This window comes from Coffea arabica, chromosome 9e, assembly GCF_036785885.1.
Source record: "Coffea arabica cultivar ET-39 chromosome 9e, Coffea Arabica ET-39 HiFi, whole genome shotgun sequence".
Taxonomy (NCBI): domain Eukaryota; kingdom Viridiplantae; phylum Streptophyta; class Magnoliopsida; order Gentianales; family Rubiaceae; genus Coffea; species Coffea arabica.
The window spans coordinates 27,272,114-27,287,049 of NC_092327.1; the positions used below are offsets into that span (position 1 = coordinate 27,272,114).

At 31.1% G+C, this 14,936-nt stretch overlaps 1 protein-coding gene across 1 annotated transcript; it reads right to left on the reverse strand.

The window, feature by feature from the left end:
• Window positions 1-8,251: 8,251 nt before the first annotated feature.
• LOC113709301 (major pollen allergen Ole e 10-like) lies at window positions 8,252-11,948 on the reverse strand. The gene is made up of 4 exons (XM_027232042.2): window positions 11,666-11,948; window positions 9,390-9,728; window positions 8,713-8,743; window positions 8,252-8,581 (listed from the first exon to the last, which is right to left on the reverse strand). The coding sequence occupies exons 1-4, from the start codon at window positions 11,721-11,723 to the stop codon at window positions 8,482-8,484; spliced, it is 528 nt and encodes a 175-aa protein (XP_027087843.1). The 5' UTR covers window positions 11,724-11,948; the 3' UTR covers window positions 8,252-8,481.
• Between the last annotated feature and the right edge of the window lie 2,988 nt (window positions 11,949-14,936).

Sequence of the window (14,936 nt, forward strand, 5' to 3'; positions counted from 1 at the left end):
CAAGTTTGTTCTTTTAATATACCATACTTAGATGCTATTAAAATTTATTTGGATTGCTTTTTTTTTAAAATTTTTTTGTTGCATCATAAACACATTTTTTAGTTATCTTTTTATTTTTTCGAACTATGTTTGTCTCATAAACATTAAATCATATAAAGTGCTATTATTGTAAAAATAATTTCCAAATAATATGCAATCTAAACAAACCCAATTTATAAATCTTTACTAATATTTTCATAGTTTAATTTTGCATTAATAATTTTTCGCTAATCACATGAAGGAGCGAGATTTTTTCTCTATCTAAAAAATCTATAATTATAGGGATAAAATTTAACATCTATGTCCATAAATCTATAATAACTTTCATTATTATGTTAGAAATATTGATTTTTTAAACATTATTTGTCTTGAATGGTACAAAAAATTGGAATTGACTAATGGTTTTAATGACAAATGGACAAACTAAGAAAAAATGATATTAGGAGGTAAAATGTATGCTATACCTTAAGGAGATTTACTGTAATTAACCCTTACAGATGTCAATGTCTTTGACATTTCTTTTACGTAACGTTAGAGTTGACTAATGGTTTAAGGGGTAAAGTGAGAAAAAAAATTAGAGGGCAAAGTGCAAAACTAGTTAAATCTTGGGGGAAATTTTTGTAATCAACCCTTTATTTTATGAAAGCGTAAAATTATATCGGAAAAGAGTCTAAATGCGAGTGCAAATATTCCAATAATAAGTTTAGTATAAATCAAATGTACTAGAAAAGTATTTGCTAAATGCTTGGTTGGAAGATTCAATATTAATACACACATAAAAAAAATCTTGTTGGATTGTCCTTGTGTAATGTGTTTGGATGGCAAATTATTTGGGATAATTTAAAAAAAAAAAACACTGTAACACTTTTTTGACATGATGTATATGAAATAAAAAAAAAGTAATTGAAAAATGTTTTGATGATGTGAGCAAATAAAAATTGACAAATAATTCACTAACAAAACAAAATTTATACACGTTACCCTTCTTTAATTGAAATTAGAATCGAGGAAGTCTTGACTTAATGGTTAGCCATTGAGACCCTAAAACCTACAGACCTTGAGTTCAAATCTTCTTTCTCCTCTCCCCGTTTTTTTAAATCTTAATCCTTTTTTGCTAGAAATTTTTTTTTTAAATATTGGAATAAAAAGCCAAGGATGTAAGTGCTCAGTTTCGAGATATGCACATAGATATGTTTCATTGTGGGACACATTTGACGTATATCTTAAGTTGGTTCGACAAGAAACCTAAAAGAATGTGCTATGAATGACTTTGAGGAAAGATAATATGAATGCTTTCTCCAAATTCCCATTCTAAAACATGTGAATACCAACTAATCAATGTCAAATCAAAATCTAAGACAAACCTTAATGGATTTAAAGAATTTGATTAGGTAAGACTTAAGACACGAGGATCCACACATTTCACTTGTCCAGAAATCAACTTAGATCCAAATTTCTATATATGCCAGCCAAGACCTGTAAAGTAAGTTCGTTAACAACCACCAAATCAGCTAATAAAGACTAAGCATAGTAATTAGATTGCTAATTCCACTTTAGGGATCTTCTCTAGGATCTCTGGCTTAATTTTTCTCAGATTTTGTTCTTTCTTTGCCCCATCATGTTCTTAAGGATCCTTTTAGAAACTCTCATAAGTAAATTAAGCACCTATAATTTAACTTCTGAACCTAAGCAATCTATGAGATTATAAATATAAACAAATTTGTCGTCTGTAGTTTTTAAATCTTACCAAGTCATGTAGAATATTGAAGTCTAATTAAGTGCTTGAGGTCTTGTTCACCTTACATTTACCAATTATAAAAGTTCACTATTCCGTTAGAATTAATCTTCTACGTACTCGCAGTGAATGTGTTGTCAATTTTAAATGAATGATAACTGTACAAAATTTGAATTTAAAATTTAATTATTACACATGTGTCATGGATCCAATCATAATAGTGTATAAACTATCAGTGTATATAAGATTTACTCTTCTTTTTATATACCATATCTTGTTATTTTTGTGCCCTACCATGAATAATCAATCTAAATAACTTTCTTAATTGACCAAAGAAATTTTTTTTTTTATAAGACATACAATATTGGTTCTTAAGAAACCTTTTCTTTACTATTTTCGTAGAGACACAGTAGGGCCAAAAATGTTAACTATAGCGTCCAAGTTTTCCACATGATACAGGAAAACATACACAAACAATCTAACTTGTAGGGGGACAATGATAAATTGATGATAAGCTGAAATCGTTAAACATTTCACACAGGTGAACTAGAGAAAGAAAAAAGAAGAAGAAAACACGTCAGCGATATTCCCGTTTTTCTGATAGGGAGACAAACGGACAAAATATGTTGTCAAATCAGCACATCAAACTCACTCAATAAATATAAAGAATGGCAAATGTCAAATTATAATTGTACTACGAACTTTCTATATTTTGTTTAAACTTAAAGCTGTAGCCTAATCACTGTATCATAAACATCCCAGAATTAGAAAAAATAAGGTTAAGAATCCCAAGAGTTGGAATCCAATTTTTTCTATGTTTCTTGGAAATTGGAACTACTAAAATATGCTTTTTTAGGGTTTCAAATCTGTCCTCTTTGTTTCTATGTCTCCTCGACAACATGGTTTAAATTGTTTGTAGTTGGTGATCTGATCTCTTAGATATTGTCTCCATATTTTTATAAGTTCTGAGCTATATAATATATATTATATACATAACATAATTACAATTGGGATCATAAGATGTGGTGGGATCTTTGGTGATTGTTTAATTATTAATTATAGATTAGTCACTGGTTGAGTGCAAACCGGAAAAGACTGGTCACCCGTTTTTTCTTTTTTTTTCCCCCTTTTTTGGGTTTTTGTTTGTTTTTTTTTTTGGGGGGGGGGGGGGGTTTAAGGATTATGGTCCTCGCTCATTTATGAATTGGAATAGATATATTTTCTTTTTTTTTTAGATAGTGAAAATTTAGGAGAAGAAAAGACTCGTCCCATTCGAAAACCATTCATATAATGAAGTAACAACTGCACCTAATAATTGAGATCGGAAGACTTAATTTAAGCTCTTTGATTTTGGTTGGGGCTATAAACCAATCGGATCAAATTGAACTTTAAAATTGCCAAAGTTAATTTGATTTTTTGGGCTCCAGCTTGATCCAATGTAACTTTAAAGTTTAAACATGAGGATGATTTGATTTAATATTCAATTGGTTCGAGTTCAATTTGACATCTTGGAATTATGCTACTTTATTTTTGATGTTATTTTGTCAATAATTTTTGTATAGTATCTACATAATACAATTATAAATAGAAAATTTTCTGTAAAATATCAATTAAGTATCACATAAAGGATACAAAAATTACGAGGCTTAATCAGCCGAATATACACAAGTTCAAATTCGACGTGACACTTTAATCGAATTCTAATTCTTGTCCAAACTTGAGCTTCAAGCTCGTTATAAGTCGCAAATTTATAAAGCTTGTTACTTTGGGCTCCACTAGTTTCAGTCCTAATTTTTCACTACATGATTAATGAGTAAGCCCCAACAAAATTGATCCAAATAGTTCTTGGCTCACATGCAGCGCAGTTTAAGCAGCAACCAAAGTGGCATAAAAGGACAACACAACCAATACAAACAAGATTTATTTTTATTTTGATTAGATAATCGTTAATATTACTGCATGGACTGAAAAGAGGCCAATACACTAATTCAGTGTAGTCATCTGATGCAGAAATTCGTTGGAACATGCAATTAGAGATTCAATTCAGTTTAGGGACTTTATTAGGATCTTGAAGTTAGTATATTGGCAGTGCTAGATTGCAATGTTTTATGGGGATTAAATTAGTTTTATAACTCAAGTAGAGCTTTTAGAGTTTTTCTTGCCGTCAGATTTAGGGTTTGAATTTTGAGTCTGATAGTTAAAGGTATGAAATGGTAGAACCTTAGGTCTTCCAAATTTAGGGTTCGAATTCTGAGTTTGGTAGTTAGGATTTGAATCCTAAATCTAACAGTTGGGGGATGGAAAGGTGTAAAACTCCAATTTAACCCTGGGACTTATGGAGATAACCTAAGCTGATTTCTAGCCATTCTGCTAAGTTGTTATTCCTTCTTGTTAAAAAGGTGGACTAACGCTTCATCTTCATCTAACCCCCAACCCAAAATGCTCAAAAAAAAAAAAAAAAAAAAAAAAGAGAAGAGCCAAAGGAACAGGAGAAAATTTTGAACTTTTAATTGCCATTTTTGTCTGATATATATTTTGACATATAATCAAAGATAACAGTCTAATATCTTTGACACTTGGGCTTATTAAAGAGTTTAGATATCTAATTCAAAAGTAAATGGTTTATTAGGGAAGATACCAAGATACTTTAGTATTTACTTTAGAAGTATTGAGGAAATCGATGTTTGAGTTTAAAATTTTCATGTCTTGTAGCTTGAGCCAATGAAGCCAAACTAGTCCAAGTGACATTATATTACCAAATTTAGTCAATTTAAATGGATAATGATTGGCTATTAGTGGGGAAAAAAATCAAAATCTTTATCAGTTTCATATGTTCTTGAACTAAGGTGAAATTCTACTTGCTTTCATGAAGTGTCAAGAATAATTCGCAATTAAGTCACTGCAGCTATAAGGATAAGATTATTATTAAATACTTATATTAAATATACAAATATGATAATTGGTACATAGGTGTAGAAAGGTGTAGAATTAAGAATTGTATAGAATATGATAAATAACAATACAATTACTCTATGTAATATGTTACTAACTCATTGTGTATAAAAATGTATATAATAATTTATAATTATATTAAAAACATACTAATATTTATATTATTATAGTCATATGATAAGGATATATAAAGATATGCATGTAAAACTATGAATTTGAATTCAGAAGGTAAATCGATGCTCACCCCTACATAATATGCAAATAAAATGGCTTGTAATGGGTTTATCCATGAGTTGACATGTTCAACCTGTTATTGACACATTAAAATTTTTTTTTTAAAAAAAATTGCTGTTTCATTTGCGTCCTAAAATAACACCAAAATATAGATAGTTTCCTTTGTAAATTTAAAATTTAAAACTAAATTAATAATAATAACCTTCAACACATACATATACACAGCATATCTTAAAGTATGGACTCCATAAATCCACATATGCAACTTTGTAATTTTAATTTACCATTTCCCACTTTTATTCTTCAGTTCTCATATTGAGAAACATATACAACCTCTGTGATTTTAATTTTTCAATTCTCACATTCTGTTTTCCTTCCTCAAATCAACGAATACTTAACTTAGATCAAATATTGCTCATTTGTTTTTCCTTCCACTGTGAGTAAATATGTTTTAGGTTAATTTTAATACTTTTTTCTACGAATTTTCCATTATTTTTGTCTAATTTGTTTGAATATATTCTTGCTTATACTATTCTTTTCTTGCATGGTTTTGCCCATTCTTTTACTTTCAAAAGTTTTTCTTTTGTTGTGAAACAAAAAAATGGGCTCTTTATTTGTAATATTAATAAGATGATAATGCATTCAAAAAAAATGCTTACCTCATTTCTCACTATACCCCCTAACCATTTTTTTTGTCTCACTTTATCCCCCATTGGACAAAATTATCCCTCTATTATTCTAAATTCTTATTTTTCTCTTTTATTTTTTTCCTTTCCCCTTGTGTGCTCTTTTATTTTCTTTGCCTCTTTCTTCTTTCTTTAATTCTTCCTCTTTCCCACAAAAATCTTCATCTTAATGATTGAAATTAAAAAGAGAAATTGTAGATATCTGTCTTCTCCTTAAACAAATTTCTTTAACTTGAATCTCCAATGTAGAGATTGCCTAACTAAAAAAGTGCCAGTTTATAATTAGAAGTAGAACTCACGAGTTATCGATAGAGAAGATGAAGAAACCCTAAAGCTTATTAAACTTCAGAATTGGTAGAATATGAGAGAGAAAGAAGCTCTAAGGAGCCAATTTTCTTCTTTTTTTTTCTCTCTAGATTTTTATGAAATCTTACACAAGTCAATCGATGTTGATTAGTCTTGTTAGTCTAACCTATGAGAGTATTTGTAGAAAAATAGGTTACCAAATGTCTATAAAAACTTATTTCCAAATAGATTATATTTCCATCTTTAAATATAAGTCTTGTTATAGAAAACGTAACTATATTTGCACTATTAAGTCTCTCAAATTTAACCTGTCTCACAAATTAAACTATAAGTTATTAAAACTTATCATTCAAGTTTCCACTTGAATTTCTTTTAATCTAACAAATAAAGTTCTAATGCATATGATTTATTATGTTTCTCATAGTGTTAGCAATAATTATAAGTATAAATTAAAATTCTCAATAAAAATTAGATAAATTAAACACTTTTAATTTATTAATGATTCAACTAATCAATTAACTTATTTTTATAGATCAAGATTGGTATTTAGCAATGCATCATGACCACCCAAGTAATGAGAAAAGTCAAGTAGATAATTTCACCTATCAATAAATGTTTCCCATATAATTAATATCCTTTATGATACTTATTTCATATTAGTCTTATTATATGAAATATGTACTTATTCCACTAAAAGTAATAAGAGGTAGTAAATCTTTATAGGTTATTTTTATTTTTCCATACTTCATACTATACCCAATGAGTAAATATGCATAATTAGATACTTTTCATCTTAATGAGAGAATTTCATCTTAATTATTTCTCTCTATAAATATGCGTAAAATATCTTAAGTTATAAGGATATTAGAGTCATTTCACCATTAATGATCTAAATTATGGGTCCCAAATTGCTAATAGAGGAAGTAAGTGATATTTCTAAAACTTTACGAAAAGAGAGTAAAATTGGTATGTCTTAAATATACAATCTTGGTATGTCTTACAAATGTACGAAAGCTTTGGATATTATATTGTTACCTATGCACTCTTTACTTTACTTTATTGAATTTTGATGCATTGTAATGTTCAATTTTGCCAAAAGAGCTAAAGAAAAGAAAATTTGACCGGCTATCAATGTACAACTTTGTGGAAAAGAATAAAAGATGTCATTTTGAGCGCATTTTGGAAATGTAAGAGTGTATTAATGAAAAGATTAGTTAACTCTCGTTATCAATCTAGTTACCAATAGGAAAAGTGGTTGATAATATATAGCAATTTAGAGAGGAGCTCCTTGTGATTTAAAAATCAAGGAGCCAATAGGGAAGGTGATTGATAATATATAGCAATATAAATAGGATGCCCTTGTTATTTCAAAATTAAGAAGGGAGGTGAGTGACTTTTAGAAATACTAGAAGGGGGTTCAGTATTATTTATCCTTGTTTTTCATTGACACTTCACATTTGTGAGGTTGATAGGATAAGAGTTTAGTTTTCAGCCCCTTTTTGTTTCTTTCTTTTCTCTTGTAAAATACTCTTTTATTCTTTCTTTGTAATTTTTCTTTCTATAAAGGTAAAAGAATATTATTAAATTTCTCGATGGTGCAACACAATTATTATATTTTTCTCTTAAATAACATATCTTCAAGGAAATATGAATTTGACACAAAAGATCTATTCGTTGCACAAGAAAGAATCGCTACTACAATGTTACAATCTGTCATATTGAGGTGTTGCTTATAATTATTAAATTCCTTTAACTCATCAAGATAAAATCCACTGGCAAATTTAGTTAAATATTGCTAATTTCCTATGGATCCGGTTAAAGAGCACTAATTTGCATATGAAATGAATTGTCATTTAATTTCCTTCTCATATCAACTACTTCATAACTAGAAAAACAACCAACGCATCGCGCGAGATGATAACTTTTTCACTTTTCCTTTTCCCTTGGATAAAGCAAGAGATGATAGCTTTTCGTTTTTTGTTTTAGGAAGGATAGGGTAAGATTTAAGAAATAAAAGGAAAACGAGGATTAGATCCAAACTTAGCTCCTCTCAAGTGAATTATCTCTCTGTTTTCCACAGTGCACGTTTGGATACATGACACGTGTTTTCACTTATTAACAAATGTTAGGATTAATCAAATTTAAAATAATTATATTCCTTCCTAATAATTCAAGACACATATTATACATCTATATGTGTATTGTGAGAAATGGAGAGAGAATTCATTGGAGAGGTACCAAATCTGATTAGACCTAGAGATCCCGAAGGAGATGATAGCTAGTTAAAAGAAAAACTGCGAGAAAAATTGGCCAGTGATATTGGATTCTAAACCAACAACAAGAAGGAAACCAGAATAGTCACTTTCCAAAGAAATTCAAGAAACTGAAACCTATACACATTTGAAAAGATCCCTCTGAAACTGAAAGTCTGATGCCCACCAATCCACCAACAAAGAACTATATTGGACCATTTTTCTGCCCTTTGTAGCATTTAGGCTTTTGGGCAGATGAAAATCAGTCTACCATTGATTAATTTCTTGCATACAACAGAAGAACTATCATGGCAAGTTTCCACCAAGTAATTTGCGGTTTATGGTTTGATAACTGTGGGGCTGAGGATTTTATGGACCTGCATGAAAATATTGGAGTAAAATTGATAAAAAAAAACATATTCAATTTCTTCTCTTCCTCAAGACCCCAAATAGAAAGAAATATACAATAAGATGGCCACAAAATGAACATGTGAATTGATGAACATACCCAGGTGTGTCATAGCTGCATTCCTCATAACCTGCAATAAAAATCATGAGATTGAGCAGATGTCTAGATTATGGTTCTTTAAAACTAGGGTCACACATAATAAGATTAAAAGGTTATCAACTTTTAATCAAATAGATTTAACTTCCAAACTCAAGCAAAATATTCTCTCGAAAGGCCTATTTTTTGGGCCGGGGTGGGAGGGGACTACGCTTTAGAGCCCACCATAAACAAGTATTCTTGTCTCATTCCCTAAGATTATTTAAAAAGATATTAGTCTCTTCTATCAAGGACGGAAGTAGCGGGTGGCGGGGAAGAGCCCTTGGGCCCCCAAGTTTTTGGCCTTTTTGGAAAAAATTGAGTTTTTCTCCATTAAGAAATTAAAATTTTCAAACAATTTTCTTTATAGATTTAACTTTTGCAGCCGAAAAAAATAAAAAATATTTTAGGCTACGTACTTAAGATTTAATTGAATTAAAGTTCGCTTCCTCAAAGGAAATTTTTTGGTTCTGTCTATATTATGTCTTCTATATTCTATTCTTTTCATGTATTCTCAATTTCATGAACTTAACTCATAAACATTCCATTATTAAGAGATTGACATAGAAAAATCTAACCAAACTAAAAAAAAAAAAGTCATAAAAAAATGCCATCAGTTTAGCATAGAACTTTAAACTCACTTGGGTTACTTTTGGTTAAGGTGGCTGTTCCTCCAAAATTGCAAGCAATATCAGAATTCCCATTTTGTTGGTAGTAGCTGTTGAAAGCGAAAGATGCATGGGCCACAAGTGTATCGGGGTCAAAGCATTGGCCACCAGTTTGAATTGGGCTACAATCAGCCTTACCCGGCCCACATGCCCAGTCCAAAGCATTCTGTAAATCCATTTGAGGCACCCCAGCAAGAGCTACGCACCAAGCTGTCCCATCCAAGAAGGTTGTGTTGCCTTCTGGAGGTGATGGTGTTGTAAGGGGAGTGGCTGCTTCTGCTTTCTCTTGGACCATGGCCCCAATAGCCCCAACTATTGGCCCAAGAAAACCAAAATAGCAGAGGATAAATACTTTTAACATAATCTCTCTCTCTCTCAGACCCCCCCACACACACACACACACATGTATATATAAATATATGACACATTCAAAGTTTGGTGTTTAAATTTAAATTGAGATGGTATAATCGGCATTTAGACTCGTCAGTGCATACACACTGCACTGACAGTATAGAAAAGATTAATCCTATATATACGTTTATATATATATGGCTAGAACTTAAATATGCAAAAGAGGAAATGAGAACTAAGAAATAAAAATTGTTCTCAAAAGTGTTCAATCCATTTTTGCTCACATTTTAGCTTGCACTTACCTTTCGTGTGTCACAATTGAAAATATCTCTATATTTTTATTTTCTTTGTTAATAAAATTGCACTCTCATTTACTATAGCAATTGAGCTGCTAAAAAGAAAATAACAAAAAAAGAAAAGAAAAAAGTGTACCTTGCTATGCCAGAATAAATAAATAAATAAGTTAAAAAGTGTAACTTGCTATGCCAGAATGAGAAAATAAAAATGTACACAAAAAGATGTACGCTTGCTAAGTACAAAACAATCTTCCTAACATCCCTGCATAACTAAAGTTAACACCTGGTAATTACTGTCCAGCTCTTTTGGGATAATTTTCCAAATATCTAATAGGTCAAAAGATTTCTGTGTTTCCCAGCAGTTGATATTAAGGAATGACCATTTTCTAAAATTTATGGCCTTTTATTAAAAGCCTTGGGTTCAAATCTCCCTTCCCCTCCCCTCCTCGCTTCTTAAATCACATCCCTTCCCTGCTAGGAAAAATATTTTTTTTTTTAAAAAAGAATGAGGTTTTATTTCCAATATTAACATTAAGATTTCAGATTTAGGACAGAATATCTAAAATTAAAATTTTTTCAGGAGTTAGATCTGAATATGATGAAAAAATCATTTACCTCTATTTCACACTCTTAAAAGTACCTAGGACAACCTTTTGTTCTCCCTTTTCTTTATTTTAAATCTTGAAGAAAATCTCTTTGCTTGGAATTTCGCCTCTAGAAACTGTTTAATAATCGCTTTTAGGAGCCCCACTGGCTAAAAGCACCAATCCAAAGCCCGAGTAAGGAAGCAAAGCATAGCATATCTGAACAGTTGGGCTGATTTTGGATTCAGGTCTAGATTAATTAACTCAAACATTTTATAGATAAATTACCAAAAAAACAATCATCATTATATATATATATATATATGTAGTAAATTTACTTACTGAAATTAGCATAAGTAATAGACTTGGTGCTAGACTAGAGCACAATGTCACACTGTAAGACTAACAATTTACCCCCCCCCCCCCCAACAAAAAAAAAACACAAAAATGAGATTGTTTGATAATCAACATGTTAATCTCTGTTATTAGATTAACATGAAATGACACTAATATTTTTTTTATTTTAATTGTGGGTTGTTTGCTTGGTCAAACCAACTTTTTTTTTTTCCATTTATGGCATTTTAAATAGAGGTAACAGCCTAACAAGAAGAAATTTCTGTCAGAAAAACCACAATACATGCGTCAATAAACAAGATAAGTTTTCCTATAAGCAAATCTCACATAAAAAGTAATGCAGAACATAATACTACTTCTTAACACATGATTTTCAACTCATTTTCCTTTTTTTTTTTCTTTTTCCTCTATTGGACATATATTATTGTCTTTTTCACAACAATAAAATAAAGCACTAGCAAAACACAAACAATACCAGCAAAATGGCATTCTTCCAAAGTATTTCTTCCACAAAAAACATGCTGCAAACATGACTTTTTTTGAAAAAAGAACTCAAGAAAAAAATAAATTAAAAACAAAGCACAAACACCAACAAACAAGGCATGCAATGAGGAAGAAAATTAAAAAATAAAAATAAAAATAAAAACACAAAGAGAAAAAATACCTAACCAGCATTCCATAAAAATGAAGCTCAAAAGCAACCAAACCAAATTTCTTCTCATACTGAAATGGGATATAGAAGTTTTCTGCCTTCTGGGCTTCCTCTGAACCACACTAAAATGCCTTCTTCCACCCACACAAATCTCCAGAAGATGAATTCAAATCTTCTGAGCGGGCGTGACAGAATGCATAATCAGTGTTCAGCCTTTGGTATTCTTGCTTTCTCTCACACACACTAAAGCACCCGGAGAGTACACGCAGTGTTAAGAGTGAGAGTGACTTGTTATACTGCCATAGGATTAAGGCTTAGGCTGTAGTCAGTAGAGTGTATATGAAAGAGAGAATCAGCTGTTACTTCAAGTGGGATTTTCTTTGCGCAAAAAAAAAAATTTTTAAAAAAGGTTTAATTTCATTTTGCACCCCTCAGCAATGTGTCGATTCTTACTTCGGTCCCTAATTATACATTGAGACACTTTTTTAGTTCTAAACTATAAAAATTGTCCCACAAAATCTCAAAATTAGAGGGAAGAGGAAAGTTTAGATACCAAATTAAGAATCGAAATTTAGTTTAGAGATTAAAACATTTCACGTTAGAGATTAGGATCAATGTAGGAATCAAGATATAGTTTAGGAACTAAAACTGTCCTCATTTACAATTTAGAGACCAAAGTAGATATTAGATTATAATAGAGGGGTGCAAAATAGAATTAATCCAAAAAAGAAAGTAGAATATTCTCTTTTTCTCTTATCTATATGTGGTTTTCTGGCTTTTCCCATCGGCTTTAATTATCTTTAGGTACTACTAATGCCTATTGAGGAAGCCAAGTACTTAATTAAGTGTCAAGTCAGATACATTTTTTGTTCCGGAACACATTTCTACATTTTTCGTGAACATATTTTTTAATTATCTTTTTATTATATACATCAAATCGTTACAATATATTTTTTTTACAAAAAATTTAGAAAATAGCAATCAAAACGCGACCCTAACTACAATATGAGTCCTTAAGTGTGCATTACCTAAAAGTTAACTGTGTGTGGCACAAAATTAAGAATGCGGATTTTAACTTTTTAGGCAGTTATTCGGTTATTCATGAATTTTCACTGGCTTTAACCACTGTAGAATTTGACTGTTTGGGTATACAAGGTTCTGGTATTATCGAATGAAATTCCCTTTTCAATAAATTTGTAAGCAAACTGGATTTTGCAGTACGTGCTCAGTTATTTGTGAATTTTCACTGGCTTTAACCACTATCGATTTCGACTTTTCTGGTGTATCATGTTCACTAAAATTGTGGGCCGTATGCACAAGCACAATAAATATGTGTATTTGCATAACAAATTGACAAATGTATAACAACAAATTTTTACACGTTTTTCAAAGTTTTAAACTAAAAATTAAATATTATTATTGTTTTACTTGTTTTAGCCAGTACCATCGTGGTTTGTGCATTTGTTCTGCATACGGTACAGTGCTGTCGATTACAGAAGCCCTTTAGCCTGTAGAGTTAACTTTCTTCATCAATAATAGCCATCACCTAAGGCTTCTAAGGTACCGCTGATTTACCTTGACAAAGAAGGGAACTTTACGTGAATGAGTTTCCGTCACTTTATTGTGAACTAGTGTAGTCGGCTTGGCTCAAAAGTCGAGCCTCAACTTGCATAGATTTTTTTTTCTTAATCGTTAACATCTATGCTGCTCTTATTTCAATTTAATTTAGAGTCATTTTTGTCAATAGATAACATCTATATTATTCGTACTTTAATTCATGCTAGAGCCAAATTGAGCCAAGAGATTGAGGTGGGAGAGGAACTCATTTCTAGATCAAAATCATGCACTATTATACATCTTTTGAATTTTACTGCAAATACAGATATTTGAAACCCTAACTTAGGCCTCGTTTGATAATCCAATTCAACACTTAAATTTAATGGATTCATCTTAAGATATTTAGACAGTTTGATAACAAAAAATTGAACATATGAATTAATTAAGTAGCACTGAATTTTCTAGGTAAAACTTACTCCCAAAATTAAGTGATAGACTATTCACTTATCATTGAATGTGATATGCACTCAAATATGTTAGATTTAATATTTAACAATACAATAATTTAATGAATTCAAACTCTAAATTTTAGATTTATGAAATGCACCCTTAGAATTATGCTTGTATCTTATGCTTTGTTTGATTGCCAACTCACCTTGACAATAATTAGTGTGCTTTGTCTTATACGTAATTAGTATCTGATCAGCAAATTGCAATGGTGACTCCTTGAATTTGAAAATGTTCTTGTTTGTCGTTCACATGATTGGATGTTTTCAGGATATTTTTACAAAATATTACTGTAGAAAGAATTGTTTAAAAAAACTATTAGAACGTGTAATTTTGTTTTTTTTTTGAGTTGTTTTTTTAGGTGTTCTCAATTTCTCATAGCTCCAAGCCCACCCACGACCCATAACTATTGCTGCTATTTCTCCTTCCGACTGCCAATTCCTTCTCCCTTTATCCTCTCCGGCCTCTTCCTTCCACCTCTTTTTCCCCCTTTCCCCTGTCTTTCTCCCCTCTCCCCCCTACTCCTTCAACCCCCCAGCAACCAAATTTGATCTTGATAAGATCTGTTATAGATCTCGTTACGCCCCAGGGCACAATCCGATCTGGTCATGATAATGGGTGGGAATGGAGTAGAGAGGAGTGGGAGAGGGAGAGAAAGAGGAAGAAGGAGCTAAGGGAGAGAGGAGGAAGGGGAGGGAGTGATAGAGGGTGTAGTAGTGGTAGTGAGAGCAATGGCAGTTAGGAGGAAGGGAAGGAAGCATTTAACCAAGTTAGTTTCTTGCTAAAATACCCCTATTTTTTCGTTAAAAATAGGAATGCAATGCGCTCTTGTGTTATAACTTTCTTATTCTTATTTTTCCTTCTTAATTTAGTTTCAAGAAGAATTTTCAAAAGATATGCAAACGGTCACTAAATTTTCTACAATCTTATTTAACCCATCGTACTATTATTTGTCTACAGAGTGATGAAAATGCTCCTGCAATTGACCAAGAAACATGGATGCAATGGCGCAATGGTAACACTCTTTAAGAGTCTAGCGAGTCATTTGACACAAAAAAAGGGGTAAATTACACTTTATCCCCTGTGGTATAGCTAATTTTTACATAATTACCGTATAGTTTTAAAAATTATATATAAACCCATTATAGTTTGGATTAAAGTTTCAAAGTGCCGAAAATGATCATCCGTAACAGAACCTATAAAAATGTCAAAATTACTC